General features: G+C 46.7%; 1 protein-coding gene across 1 annotated transcript in view; it reads right to left on the minus strand.

Moving 5' to 3' along the window:
• stpg1 (sperm-tail PG-rich repeat containing 1) overlaps positions 1-11,745 on the minus strand; it is a 56,061-nt gene extending 44,316 nt beyond the window's left edge. Inside the window, exon 1 of the mRNA XM_080211392.1 lies at positions 11,691-11,745. Coding sequence (XP_080067518.1) covers positions 11,691-11,721 — 31 coding nt within the window. The 5' untranslated portion in view covers positions 11,722-11,745. The remainder of the gene's footprint in view (positions 1-11,690) is intronic.
• Positions 11,746-16,059: the final 4,314 nt, after the last annotated feature.

Raw genomic sequence — 16,059 nt, forward strand, 5'->3', positions numbered from 1 at the left:
CCAGCCCACAGTCCAGCCCTCCAGCCCACATTCATTTACCTGACGTGGGAGGAAGTTGCTGGTAATGTTGACCCTTTTAAGTTTAAGGTTATTTATTAGAGTCACAAGTAGGCTTACATTAACACTGCAATGAAGTCAATGTGAAAATTTTCTAGTCGCCACACTCCGGCACCTATTTGGGTACCTGAGGGAGAATTAAACATGGCCAATGCATCTAACCAGCACGTCTTTCGGATCGTGGGAGTAAACCAGGGCACCCGGAGGAAACCCATGCAGACATGGAGAGAACTCTGCTCAGAGAGTGACCCAAGGCGGGAATCAAACTGGGTCCCTGGCGCTGTGAGGCAGCAGTGCTAACCAGGGTGAAAGGTAAAAGGTGGGGACGGAGAGTTGAAGTTACAATCAGGTGAGTCGTAATCTTACTGAATGGTGAAGCAGGCATGAGGGGCCAAATGGTCTACTCCTCCTAATTCGTAAGTTGATATGACTACTCCCCCACCCTCCTGACTCCTGTCCCCTGTGCTTCCCAGTGTTAATGTAAGCCTTACTTGTGACTAATACTTTAATTATCTTTTGTAGCACTGTAAAACACAGGGAGTGCCTTCACTACCACCCCCACCTCCACCATCCGTCCCCCTGTTGCGACACTGCACTGAAAAGTTCCAGTACTTAGAACGTTTCTTAACAGACACAGTCGGAAGATTGGGTGAGAAATGTGTACCTCCAGACTGAAGGAAGGGAAAAGAAGCAGAGTCGCAGTGTGACTGCGACTGTCACTCCACACAGGTGCTGGCCTATTAAAATGTCATTCAACAAGTGAATGGGAGGCTTGAAACACTGGGCATGCTCAGGAAACACAGACTCATAGAAACCCTACAGTGCAGAAAGAGGCCATTCAGCCCATCGAGTCGGCACTGACCACAATCCCACCCAAGCCCTACCCCCATATCCCTACATATTTCACCTGCTAATCCCTCTAATCTACACAGCTCAGAACACTAAGGGGCAATTTTAGCATGACCAATCAACGTAGCCCGCACATCTTTGGACTTTGGACTACGTTTACAGCTGATATGCATCATAGCACTTGCATAAAGGGTCTCCATTCTTTTTGTACCATCTTAACATCCAAAACACTGTTGCTCATGAGATATTAGGCAGAAGAACATTATGTGAGAACTCGAGGTTCTTCTACAATGAGTGCACACTGTGCTAACCTATGTTGAATGTCACATTTAATTTTTGTAAATCGTTTTCAGATCATTGTGAAACTGTAAAGCTGGGGTAAAGAGTGAATGGAGACATCATTCCTCCCTGGAGAGGACAAGGAAAGCTGAAAGGCTGATTCACTTCTGGCTTCTCACTGTTACTTATTTCGTTGTATTTACTAATCTATTTATTTTCTCCTGCTGCTCCATTTTTAAGCCTCTCTGTGTCATCTCCAATCTAGCTCTGCAACACAGAAGTGGCGGAAAACTGCTTCCAGTCTCTCTCGATTGGATCCATAGCCAAGGATTAAATGTCAGTGACAGCAGTCAGTGCAAATCTCCTCGCCCCACCGTCCTTCCTCTCTCTCCCCAAAGCTCCTCTCCCCCCACAGTCCCTCTCCAGACCCCCAAGTATCCTCTACTTGCCAGAGTCCCTCTCCCCACCCCCATATTTTGTTCCTCCCCTACACCAAGCTCCCTCTCTCCCCTATAGTCACTCTCTCACCTCCATACCACTCCCAACCCTCACCCCACCTTGTAACCTCACTCTTCCCTTGTATCCTCACTCCCCCCCATGTATCCTCATCCCTATTTTCCTCCCCACCATTATCCATCCCATCCGCTTCCCCCAACCCCCTACCCCCTCCCCATGTCCCCTCTCTCCCAATGGAGAATGTTCTTCCTAGCAATACCTCTGAACCAAGAATCACGATGCAGCCTGAGCCTCAGGCTATTTCACAGAATCATAGAATTCTACAGTGCAGAAGGAGGCCATTTAGTCCATGAAGTCTGCATCAACCACAATCCCAAACAGGCCCCATCCCCATAACCCCAAGCATTTACTCCACCTAGTCCCCCTGACACTAAGGGGCAATTTAGCACGGCCAATCCACCTAACCTGCACATCTTTGGACTGTATTTTGTTTATAATATCTGCAAAATACTTTTTTCACAAATACTTGGGTTTCCACTTTCTAATTGAATTTGACCCACTGACTAAGAAGATGAGCTGAGCAATTGAACTCAATCACTCTGTATCATAGAATCCCTCAGCACGGAAGAAGGCCATTCGGCCCATTGACTCTGCACCGACAACAATCCCACCCTATCCACATAGCCCCACATATTTACCCTGCTAATTCTGCCCCCCCCCCCCGAAACTAGGGTCAATTTAGGTAGAAACATGGGAGATAGGAGCAGGGGAGGCCATTTGGCCCTTTGAGCCTGCTGCACCATTCATTATGATCATGGCTCATAATAATTATCCAACTCAATAGTCTAATCCTGCTAAACCAAAAGCCTAATTTAGCATGGCCAATCAACCTAACCTGCGCATCTTTGGAGTGAGGGAGGAAACCGGAGCACCCGGAGGAAACCCACGCAGACATGAGGAGAATGTGTAGACTCTACACAGACAGTGATTCAAGCTGAGAATAGAACCCAGGTCTCTGGTGCAATGAGGCAGCAGTGCTAACCACTGTGCCATGGTGTAGCCCTCCATAAGCACCCAAAATGAGAATGGTCAGATAGGAGTAGTATCTCAATAGAGATTTGTTTTAATTGGTGGTAGAAAACGATATTGCAATTTTCCAAGTAAGGCATAGTGATTGCCAACAGTTTCATTGTAACTTCCTCATAAAAAAAGTAAACTGAATGGTGCATCTATTGCTTCAGATAAAAAAGTTACTCACTAATATCTGGTCCATGGCAACCCTATGCAAACTATCTGACACGACTTTGTGTTTAGAATCTAGCATATTACCACTGAAATGACTAATTTAAGTTTTAGGAATGAGCTTCATACGTTACAAAGGCTTTGAAGGAAAATGGTATTACATTGTCATTAACATGATATTTAGTTCAGGCAGTTGGAATTGATTAATTAAGCGTGGAATATTCTGCTTCTCCAGCAACAGAAGTTGTTGATTTTGTTTTTGAAAAGCCCGCTAATTGGAAACATTGCATGCAAATTGGTACATTTGTTTCAACATAGAGTCTTGCTAAATGTATTATTTTTGTTCCCGCAACCACTGACTTACCACAGGAGGGCGCAAGATACCCAGATCTGGAGCACACAAAGAGCAAAGGCAGTCTCCTTGATGGCAAATGAGGACCTGCTCATATTTTTCAATCACAAAGTACCGTGAGCTGACCGTGCCCACTCAGGGGCGGAACTTCTATGGCCCCGCTCATCCCGAAACTGTAAAACCCCGCTGAGGTCAACGGACTTTCCCACTGTCCGGCCCTCGCCCGCTCCAGTTCCCATGGCAGGCACGGCGGTAAAATTCCGGCGTAAGTGTCTGCAAACCACATGAACTTCAGGCCTCCGATCATTGCTATCAATATGAAGGTGATTAACAGTGCAGGGAACCTATGATAGGAGCAGCATTTATTGACAAATTCTGGGTGGAATTTTCCCATCCCGCCCACCACAGGGACTGTAGCGAGTGGGACGCAAACCATGTAAAGGTCCGTGGACCTCAGGCAGGATTTTCTGGTCTTGGAATCTTGGAATGAGCTTAGCCGTAAAATCCCACCCTACACGGTTGGTGACATGAACTAGAGAATCCCTGCATTGCAGAAGGAGGCCATTTGCTCCATCAATTCTGCGCTGACTCTCCGACAGAGCATCTTATCCAGCCTCTCTTGCGTCACCTCACTTGCTTAATCTCACATACTTATCCTGCTAATCCCCCAAATCTACACATCTTGGGACACCAAGGGGCAATTTAGCATGGCCAATCCACCTAAGCTGCACAGCTTTGGAGTGTGGGAGGAAACCCACACATGGGGAGAATGTGCAAACTCCACACAGTGACCCAAGTCAAGAATAGAACTCAGGTACCTCGTGCTATGAGGCAGCAGTGCTAACCTTTGTGTCACCCCTGAGGACATGACTGCGTCAATAAAGAATTAGGACTTTAATCAGGCCCAAAATAAAGAGGTGGTGTTGCAATTAGACAGAAAATTTTAAAAAAAATACTCGACTGGTTGAAAGGGAGTTGGTTAGTCACTGGTTAATTGGAAGACCAGGAGCAAAATAGAAAAAGTCAGGGTGAGGCTTATTATTGTGTTTGGGTGGGAAATGAACAAAATGACATAAAAATTAATTAGCATGTGAAAGTCTCCAGCTAAAATTACCAAATAAGCATTCGTTTTGACTTGGCAAATGATAAACAAAATTTAACAGGCACAGAAACCAGAGGGAAATTGTGAACAGCGATCTGTCAGAACAGTTGTTTAAATCTAAACGAGAAACCCTTCCACAAGAACTGAAATTAAACAGCAAGTGCCGTTAAAAGAGATACTCAGGGCCTGATCATTCCTTCAGTGTCAGGAAACATGAGTCATGTCTTTTCCCAATTTTCCAACCCCAACGCAGTCATACCCGCCACTTCTCATGGTTTATTTGGCCCCATGAATTGCAGACAGGCTAGATTCAGGTCTGCCACCTCTTTAGGCAGGCTTGAGGAAGCAACGGAGATGTGCAGACTTCCATTGGCTGGTTAGAAAGCCAACCTTACTTCTCTGGGAGATTGGTCCAGTTCAATGCCCCCTCATACTAACATGCACCTCCAAGTAAATAAACAGGCACCATTAAGCACAATAAAGAATAAAAACTTGTTACAACTTCATAAAAGTGTCAACCAAACCAAATTAACATTCCCCTTCAAGATGTATCAACATTTCCTACAGGGCTGAGTCCATCAGTCAGCTTTGTATCTCAGACAACCATTCATTGTGAGACTAGCTGTTAACTGTATCAACAGTAGCAGTTTGAACAGATGGCTAGTTATCTATTTATTCAACTAAGCACCAAGATTGGCTAATGGGTTCATCGTAACAAAAGTTTCTTTTCCCATCAAGCTAATGATACTTTTATGAGATTGTAATAAGTTATTCTTAATTGGTGTGATTTGCAATACTTGTTTACTTAGGTATGGTCAGGAAGTGTTAAGAAGATTAAAGCACTATTCATTGATATAATTGGTTGTAGTTAACTGACACTCTCAGGAGATTGTAAGATGAGCTGATTTTTCAAAGGAGATTTTCAAAGCTTCTTTATAGAATGAACATTAGGGTAATAGAAGGGGAATGGAAAGAGACATGCAGGATCAAAGGGAGCATGGAGCAAGCATGAGGATAAGAGGGGGCAAGGAGAGAGCAAGGAGATATGAGGGGGCAAGGTGTACATAAGGGGGTGTAGGCAACACCTTTTAATAACTTATCTATCAAATCTTTCTCAACTCCTCAGTAGGCTACCCCCAAGGTTCACAAACTGGATTCCTGCAGGCTTACAAATCCCTCCATTCACAACGAAAATCGCACAGGGAGTGAAATTCAAATTTCCCCTCAACCTTTACAATGGTCACCCTGATGTCACAGGATGTTTATGCAGGGTCATGACCCAGCTTGTTTCCAGATTAGAGGAAGGCGATTTGAGTCAAAAATGGAGGGGTAACCTTGAAGTTCCAGTCCCGCCTGCCTCATTTTATCCATTCCCACCTCACAGGAGGTGGAAATCCAGTCCCTGATATTTGTTTTGTCAGGAGGCTTATTCTTAGTGATTAATCTGCTCCCATTGTATTGGAAAGTGGCTGATGATTTGGCGTATCTCGCAGCTCAGTGTCACAGCTTTTCCTGGGAAATGTCAAGCTTTGACCAGAGTATAGGAATGGAGGAGAAATCAGATAGCAATGGCCTAACAGTGCTAACAAAGCAGAGGGAACGAAGCCTGAGGCCTTGTGGAAATTGCACCTGTAATTAAACCATTGAGCAAAAGGTGCTGAGATTTTCCAGACTTTTCTCTTTTGCTTTCAGACAAAGGGTTATCTGGACTCAAAATGTTAGTTCTTTTCTCTTCTTACAGATGCTGCCAGACCTGCTGAAATTTTCCAGCATGTTTTCTTTTGCTGTGAGCTAAAGGTGCCTTCTGCACATCCTCAGGTAGCTTACTGTTAAGACAGACATTAAGTTTAGTAATAGGCTTCACAGTTCCCTACCCAGAGGTCCCAGGGGATGAGGCAATTAGGAATGATCCAAGCATTAACCTCCAATAGTCTTTGAGTATGCTCAGGAGCAGGAGGAGCACTTATCCACATTCAGGTAGCTCTTCTTTGAATAGAATTCATTATTTTTTGGGGGGTGGCAGCCTCCAAGAGTGCCGACTCCATTCAGGGCAGCCAAATGCAGGGAAGAATGTCTTAAATGAAGCAATAGACCACTCTCCCCCTTCCCCTCCTCCCACCCTCCATTTATACATTCAAAGGGTGAAAAATCTGAATGCCCATTCCATTGTCAAGGGTGGTTGGCATGTATGACAGAATGTGTGCGCGCGCACACATCTTATATGACCCTCTTAGATTATTTGGGCGGCATGGTGGCACAGTGGTTAACACTGCTGCCGGACAGGGACCCAGGTTCAATTCCGGCCTTGGGTGACTAGGTTGTGGAGTTTGCACATTCTCCTTGTGTCTGTGTGCGTTTCTTCTGGGTGCTCCAGTTTCCTCCCACAGTCCAAAGATGTGCAGGATAGGCGGATTGGCCATGCTAAATTGCCCCTTAGTGTCCAAAGATGTGTAGATTAGGGGGAATGGTGGGGAAATTCGCGGTGTTACAGGGATAGGGCCTGGGTGGGATGCTCTATCAGAGAGTCGGTGTGGTCTCAATTGGCCAAATTTGCCTCCTTCTGCACTGTAGGGATTCTATGATGAGCATTTTGAGGATCACTGCTCAGGGTCTGCAAGGAAATATTCTCTGATTCAGCACACGTGGGCACATTAAATATGTGTCGCCTCATCTTCTGGTATTGCTGAAGTAATATGGGCCATGAGAAGATTTTCCAAAATTCTTAATCAGGTGGATTTGTTAGATTTCTAACTGTCTGTGTTTTAATGAAGCAAAGTTTTACCCAGTTTTGCTAAGACCATGATTCATCTGCACTATCTCAGCTTGAAATGATCTTAACAATGCTAAAAGCATAAGATGTAAGCCAGCATGAATAGTGTGATGTTGTTGTGAGGTTCCAACCTTGCAGCAGGACAAAGGGCAGAACGGGAAGGCTTTTTTTTAGGTGTTTCATAATGCTTAGATCGATGAGAGATGCCACTTTAGCCACTGTAACCTCCAGAGATTAGCAATAAAGCATTGTGTCATTGAGTAGTCCTTGAATGGGGGTCAGGAGTGCAAACTATAGATGTCGGATGGTATACAGAGAGTGAGAAAAAGTGATGATAATGAGCCTCAACAGTAAGTAGATGAAAATGCACCATTAGACCTTCAGCAGATGTGCCTTAAAGTGATTTCAGTTTTTCATTCCCATTTCCAGGGAGGCAAAATTGGCTAGCCCACAGAATGGTGAGGGAGGTATGATAAGTCTGCACTCACTACTTCAAAGTAGTGCAGACAGCAGAAGACTTTGTGTTAATGATGGTTTTGAATGTGCAGCCCTGTGTTCAGTGCATTGTAGAGTGAAAGTCCAAAGATGTGCAGGTTAGGTGGATTGGCCAAGTTACCCCCCTAGTGTCCAAAGATGTGTATGTTAGGGGGATTAGACATGGTAAAATGTATGGGAGTACGTGGGATGGTGGGGAGACGCCTGGGTAAGAGCATTGGTGCAGATTTGGTGGGCCGAATGGCCTCCTTCTGCATTGTAGGGATTCTATGATTGCCCACCTCAATGCGCGTCTGCAGTTTATGTGTGGCTAACACCACTTCAAGATCGCCTGGATTGCTTAAAGCTAGACAGCACCTCTTAAAGGCAAGGATTCCAGCTGCAAAATGGGGAGAGGAAACATAGAAACTAGAAGCAGTTTCGGCCTTTCGAGCCTGCTCCACCATTCATTTGGCTGATCATCAAATTCAATATTCTGATTCCCTCCCTTCCCCTCATATCTCTTTATCCTTTTAACCCCATGAGCTATATCTAATTTCTTCTTGAAATCACACAATGTTTTGGCCTCAACTACTTTCTGTGGTGGTGAATTCTACAGATTACCACCCTCTGAGTGAAGAAATTTCTCCACAGGTTAGTCCCAAAAGGTTTACCCCTTATCCTTGAACTATGACCCCTCATTCTGGACTCCCCCACCATTGGGAACATTCCTTCCGAATCCACCCTGTCTAATCCTGTTAGAATTTTATGAGTTTCAATGCGATCCCCTCTTGTTCTTCTAAACTCCAATGAACACAATCCTAGCAGACTTGGTCTCCTTGGTTGACTGGCCATCAGGAACCTGGAGAGCACCTTGAAAACAGGACAGAAAGCTTTGACCAAGGCCCTCCAGTGCAGCGCTGGAGGCAGCTGGTGTGGGTTAGAAAAGAGAGCCTCTTCCCTTGGGGAAGGTAGAGGAGGAAGCAGCAGCTCCAGCAACCCGATCGTCTGCTTATTGCTGTTTGTGATGGAGCGTGGCTCCCACTGAGTGAGACAGCACATCATCCAGCAGCCACCCTCTGCTGCTATCTGAACCATTGATGGGTCAGTGGAATGGCGCTAAACAAATGCAATTGTAAGTGTTGTCAGGAAGTGGCCATTCTCCAGCACAGTGTGCTGACCATGGTCCTACACCAACCACACACTGAGTGAGCGGCAATCTTTGCAGGTTGTGCCACAGCTCCCCATTGACAGCAAGTGTGAGAAACAAATGGTTCCAGCCCTTGGTCAGCTGAAAAACTCTGCAAGAGAGCCCAACATGGGAGGAAGCTGACTCAGCATCACTGCACCTCTGTCACTCTCTTTCACATCTACCAGTCCACCTCCCACACCAGCCTCCACACCTACCACTCCCCAACACCTACCATTCCCCCCACACCTACTGCTCCCCTGCACCAACCTCCACACCTACCCCTTCCCCCCACAGCAGCCTCCATACCTACCCCTCCCCCCACAGTTATCACTCCCCCCACACCCACTGCTCCCCCCACACCTACCGCTCCCCTGCACCAAACTCCACACCAACCTCCTCTCCCCCACATCAATCTCCACATCTACTGATTGCCCCACACCAACTCCCACATCAACCCCTTCCCACTAACCTCCGCTCTTCCCCTCCCCCCACACCAATCCCCACATCAACCACCTCCAACCAACCTCCATCCCTACCCCTCCCCCACACCAACCTCCACATCTCCCTCTCCTCTGCACCAACCTCCACATCTCCCCCTCCCCTCCAACCAACCTCCATCCCTACCCCTCCCCCACACCAACCTCCACATCTCCCTCTCCTCTGCACCAACCTCCACATCTCCCCCTCCCCTCCAACCAACCTCCATCCCTACCCCTCCCCCACACCAACCTCCACATCTCCCTCTCCTCTGCACCAACCTCCACATCTCCCCCTCCCCTACGCCAACCTCCACATCTCCCCCTCCCCTACGCCAACCTCCACATCTCCCCCTCCCCTACGCCAACCTCCACATCTCCCCCTCCCCTACGCCAACCTCCACATCTCCCCCTCCCCTACGCCAACCTCCACATCTCCCCCTCCCCTACGCCAACCTCCACATCTCCCCCTCCCCTACGCCAACCTCCACATCTCCCCCTCCCCTACGCCAACCTCCACATCTCCCCCTCCCCTGCACCAACCTCCACATCTCCCCTTCCCCTACACCAACCTCCACATCTCCCCCTCCCCTACACCAACCTCCACATCTCCCCCTCCCCTACGCCAACCTCCACATCTCCCCCTCCCCTACACCAACCTCCACATCTCCCCCTCCCCTGCACCAACCTCCACATCTCCCCTTCCCCTACACCAACCTCCACATCTCCCCCTCCCCTACACCAACCTTCACATCTCCCCCTCCCCTGCACCAACCTCCACATCTCCCCTTCCCCTACACCAACCTCCACATCTCCCCCTCCCCTACACCAACCTTCACATCTCCCCCTCCCCTGCACCAACCTCCACATATCCCCCTCCCCTGCACCAACCTCCACATCTCCCCTTCCCCTACACCAACCTCCACATCTCCCCCTCCCTTGCACCAGTACTTCTCCCACCCTTCAACAGCAGAATAGATTTAATGTTCAACATGTCTAATCAATGGAGGGCTAAAATCAACATTGTGAATAGCACAATGAACTATATCATCAAAACAGTGTTACCAAACTCAGAAGAAGTCTTTAAACTGAAATATACCCTGATCAACATAGTGGCACAGTGGTTAGCACTGCTACCTCACAGTGCCAGGGACCCGGGTTCACTTCTGGCTTGGGTCACGAACTGTGTGGAGTTTGCACATTCTCCCTGTGTCTGTGTGGCTTTCCTCCAGGTGTTCCAGTTTCCTCCCACAGTCTGAAAGACGTGCTGGTTAGGTGCATTGACCCAAACAGGTGCTTGAGTGTGGTGACTAGGGGAATTTCACAGTGGCTGAGTTGCAGTGTTGATGTAAGCCTTACTTGTGACTAATAAATAAACTTTAGAGTACTATGTCTTATTCTGATTGTCAAAAAATAAGAGACACTTGGGTAATTCAGAGAAAATGGTGGTGCAGTGGTTAGCACTGCTGCCTTACACCTCCAGGGACCTGGGTTCAATTCCTGCCTTGGGACACTATCTGTGTGGAGCTTGCACATTCTCCCTGTGTCTGCGCGGGTTTCCTCTGATGCTCCAGTTTCCTCCCATAGTCCAAAAGATGTTAGGTTAATTGGTTGTATTAAATTGACTCTTAGTGTCAAGGGGTGTTGGCAGGGTAAATGCCTGGGGTTACAGGGATAGGGTGTGGGATTATTGTCGGTGCAGGCTCGATGGGCCAAATGGCCTCCTTTTGCACTGTCGGGATTCTATGATTTATGAAAACTGTTCCCTAGTGCTTGGGATCTAAGTTAGGTAGCAAGGCTGGACAAACTTGGACTTTCAACCTGAAAGCAAAGCACTAGATACGCAATTTTAGATGCATAACCAGAAAGGATAAAGGAAGTCCATTCAAAACATTACTCTAAATTAAACGCAGGGAGGTGGAAAGGAGTTACAGGCCTAATGTAGCAAAAAGTGGCCTGAGGACTAATGTGAAGTTACACCCCATTTCGGAGAGGGATCAGCATGTGGCACAGCAGCAGAGGTAGCAACTCCATACAACCCTGAAGCCAAGGATTGAGTGAATTCAGATGGGCCGAAAGATATTTATCATTCATAAGCATCTGGAGGAGCTAATTCCCACAGGGGGGAGAAACAACGGTGGAACGTTTGGGCACAAAGTAAAAAAAAATTTTATTTTTTATACTTTCTCAGCGTGTTTAGATTGAGAGATATATAAAACCACTGATATGTTTCCACTGAATTATTTATGCGTTTCCTGAAAGTGTGAGTTTTGTATATATATAAAAAAATCGACTTTGTGACATTCAGTTCGCCTGAACACCTGTGACTGTTAAAAGTAAATCTGTGCGGTGACTGAGCGATCAAAGCTTCAGTGAGTGAACGCTTTTCTATCTCAGTAAGCCCCCGAGTGCAGCGCTGCAGCGCCCCAAGCCCCTCTTACCTGTGACTTTTCTGAACCTCTGCTCCTTCATTCCGGCCGCGCTTCATTTCGCAACAGCACCTCATTGTTTATAGCGGTTTCCAAGGCAACCGCCCAGCCAGCCGACCCCACCTCTTCTATTCAACCAGACAATAGCTCTGTGTGTGTGTGTGTGTGTGTGCGCCTTCTATACGCCCTGACTCCATCAAAATCAATCTATCCACTCATTACTGTTTTTAAAACATTCATTCTATCATTTCTAGGAGCCATGCCTCCCCCCCCCCCACCCGCCCCATAGTGTGATTTCAAGAAAAAATTAGATATAACTCCTGGGGGCCAAAGGGGATCTGGAGGGGAAGGCAGGATATGGGGCCAAATTCTTTGGCCTCCATCCGCCTGATTCCTGCCAGCAGGAGGTGCCGCGTTGTTGGCGAGTGATGGGATTCTCTGGTTCGGCTGCTGTCAATGGGGATTCCCTTTGATATCACCCCACACTGGCAGGAGACGGGGGAGGGGGTGGGGTGTGCTGTCGGCAGGACTGGAGAATCCCGCCGGTGTGAACTGCTGGAGACTTCCAGCCACTGAACTTGATGATTAGCCGTGATCAAAATGAATGGCGGGGCAGGCTTGAAGGGCCGAATGGCCTGCTCCTTCTATTTTCTATGTTTCTATGAATAAGGTGTAAGATTGTCTCCCCTGGGGTGGCACAGTGGCACAGTAGTTAGCACTGCTGCCTCACAATATCAAGGAACCTGGTTCAATTCCGGTCTTGGGTGACTGCGTGTGTCTGCATAGGTTTCCTCTGGGCATTCCAGTTGCCTCCCACTGTCCAAAGATGTGCAGGTTAGGTGGATTGGCCATGCTAAATTGCCTCTTAGTGTCCCGGGATGTGTAGATTAGGGGGATTATCAGAGTAAATGTGTAGGTTTGCAGAGATAGGGTATGGTTGGGATGCTCTGTCAGAGTCAGTGCAGACTTGATGGGGCAAATGATCTGCACTGTAAGGATTCTATGATCAAGGCTACCAACTTTTTAAAATTCATTTGTGGGACATGGGCGTCACTGGCTGGTCAGCGTTTATCGTCCATCCCTAACGGCCCAAGAGTGAACCACATTGCTGTGGATTGGAGTTACATGTAGGCCAGACCAAGTAAGGATGGCATATTTCCTTCTCTAAAGGACATTTGTGAACCAGGTGGTTTTTCTGACAATCGATAATGGTTTAATGGTAGATTCTTAATTCCAATTTTTTTTTTGTTTAATTAAAAGTCCACCATCTGCCGTGATAGAATTTGAACCTGTGTCACAGAAAGGTAGCTGAATTTCTGGATTAAATGGCTAGCGATAATACCATTAGGCCATTGCCTCCCTATTAATCAGTGAGCAGTGTAAAAGGAAATGGGAGTTGTTTCTATTTTTATTTACCTCTTGAATATGTTTGGTTACACATTGAATGTTACAACATAGGAAGCCATTCAGCCCACTGTGTCTCTGCCAGCTCACTATTGAGTGATCCAGTTATTCGCCATCCTTGTGCCCCTTACCCACCTGCCTTCCTAGTTCTTCTCTCTTCATCTAATTCCCCTCTGATCCGAATCTGGCTCCACCACCTTTTCAGGGGGTGCACTCCAGGTCACAGTTCTCTGTTTGAAAAAAAAGGTTTCCTCAAGTTACCTCTGATTCTTCTGGCAATCACCTTAAAGCTGGGTTGCCTGGTTACTGACCCTTCTGTGTGGCACACACTTTACTCCTTATTTGTTCTGTCGCATTTCCTCTCAATTTCACTTGCTCTAAGGAGCCCAGCTCCTCCAGTCTCTGCACATGACTGAAATCTCTTTATCCCTAATGTCTATTCTACTAAATCTCATCTGTCCCCTCTCAAAGGCTTTGAGATACTTCCTCAAAATGTGGTGCTCAGGATTGAACACAATGGCAGCTTAGGGATGGGCGATGAATGCTGCCTCACTTACATTGCACAAATGAGTAATAAAACAAATCCCATGTTGCGGCTTTAGTATAAATGTAATATTAGTGCACTCTGACTAATCCAGGGGCCTGGACTATGGATCCAAGGACATAAGTCCAAATCCTACCCCCAGCAGCTAGAGAATCTAAATCCAGTCAATTAACTAAAACTGGAATAAAAAGTCAGGATTAATAATAGATAGTCTATCTAGTTCATCGCGACATGGTGGTACAGTGGTTAGCACTGCTGCTTCACAGCTCCAGGGTCCTGGGTTCAATTCTTGGCTCGGGTCACTGTCTGTGTGGAGTTTGCATGTTCTCCTCGTGTCTGTGTGGGTTTCCTCCAGGTACTCCGGTTTCCTCCCACAGTCCAAAGATGTACAGGTTAGGTTGATTGGCCATGCTAAGAAATTGCCCCTTGGTATCCAGGGTAGCGGAGGCTAGAGGGTTTAGTGGGTATAATATGTAGGGATATAGGCATAGGGCCTGGGTGGGATTGTGTTCAGTGCAGACTCAATGGGCCGAAGGGCCTCTTTCTGCACTGTAGGGTTCTACAATCTATGATCAGTGCCCTTCAGGGAAGAAAATCTGCCATCCTTACCTAGTCTGGCTTCTCTAGACACAACACTGATGTGGTTGGCTTTCAGATGCTCATGGAAGTGGCCTAGCAAGTCATTCAGTTGTATCAAACCACTGAGCAAAGTCATAATTAGAATCAAACAGGAAGACCACCCAGCTTTGATCTAGAAATTGGACACAACAAAGGCATACCTAGCCTCCTTCATGTCTTCTTCACTATAGCTGTGCAGAACAGTCCCACAGATTAATCAAGGCTGTGGCCTGATACAGTCATATTTGCACAAGAACGCAAGCAGGAGAAGACCACCAGGCCCTTCAAGTCTGCCCCATTGTTCAGTATGATCATGGCTGCTCTATGTCAGCCTCAACTCCTTTTCTGTGCCATTTCCCCATAGTCCTCTGTACCTTGATGTATCCACAGAATCATATCTTCTAGTGAATGTCTCAGACTGTTCCATCATCATCCACTTGTAAATCTTACGGCCAGCACAGTGAGATAGACTCTGGAGGAAGTGGCCCTGGAAGTCTGCAACATTGAATCTGGACCCTGTGAAGTCTCATGGCATCAGATCAAAAACATACCTGAGGAAAACTCCTGCTGATTATTACCTCCCTCCATCCCTCAACTGATGAATCAGTACTCCTCCAATTGAACACACTAACACTGTGGATGCTGGAAATCAGGATTAGAAACAGAGAGAGAAACAAGGTTAATGTTTCATATCTATTGCTGGCCATTAATCCTGTGTCTTACTGCACAAATGCTGCCAGATCTGCTGAGTGTTTTCAGCATTTTCTGTTTTCAGTCTTTCAAAAGAACAATATTTCCGAGAAGCACTGAGGCTGGTAAGGACACAGACGGTACTTTGGGTTGGGATTTCAAAGTCCATTGCTAGGAATAGCTCGGTAACACCGTTCCTGATCGAGCTGGCTGAGTCCTAAAGGCAGCTGCCAGACTGGACCTGCAGCTGCTCATGAGTGCAAATGACAAGTCTGAAGCTTTTTGCAATAATCTTCAGCCAGAAGAACCTTCTCCTGAGGTTCTCACCATCACAGATGTCAGCCTTAAGCCAATTTGATTGACTTCACATAATATCAAGAAATGGCTGACTGCATTGGATGCAACAAAGATGATGGGTCCGAGTAACTGTTGGGGTGTTCCAGAATTGACCACCGTTAACATACTACTGACCAGAGTGTGGTAATAACCATGTTAAGAGAATTGTCTGTAATACTGATAGAATATAAATAGAAATAGTTACACTTTGAGAGTTGAGCTCCTTGTGCCTGCAGCTCTGAGGAAGAGGCTTCCAATAAAATAGCTTGAACCTAAAGACCAATGTGAAGTGATTATTCCACCACAACCACTTATCATGGATAACAACCACGCCTCTAATCAAAATGTTCTAGTACAGTTACAACATTGGCATCTACCAGACAAAATGGAAAATTGCCTAGGTATGGCCTACCCACAGAGATTGCAAACTGGCCAACTATGTCCCCATTAGTCTACTCTTATTGGCATTTCAAGTGGCACTTACTTACGAATAATCTGCTCAGTTTGGGTTCCACCAGGGCTATGTGCCTCCTGACCTCACTACAGCCTCAGTCCAAACGTGGATAAAAGAGCTGAATCCCACAAGTCTGGTGAGAGTGACTGTTCTTGACTTCAAGGCAACACTTGACTGAGCGTGACATCAAGAAGTCCTAGTAAAACCGAGATCAATGGGAATCAGGAGAATCTCATCACTGGCAGTAGTTTTATCCAGTACAAAGAAAGATGGCTGTGTTGTTGGGGGCTTTTCATCTCAGCTTCAGGCAGGAGTTCCTCAGGGCAGTGTCCAAG

Source organism: Carcharhinus amblyrhynchos, chromosome 24 (assembly GCF_965287045.1).
Source record: "Carcharhinus amblyrhynchos chromosome 24, sCarAmb.v2.hapA, whole genome shotgun sequence".
NCBI lineage: Eukaryota > Metazoa > Chordata > Chondrichthyes > Carcharhiniformes > Carcharhinidae > Carcharhinus > Carcharhinus amblyrhynchos.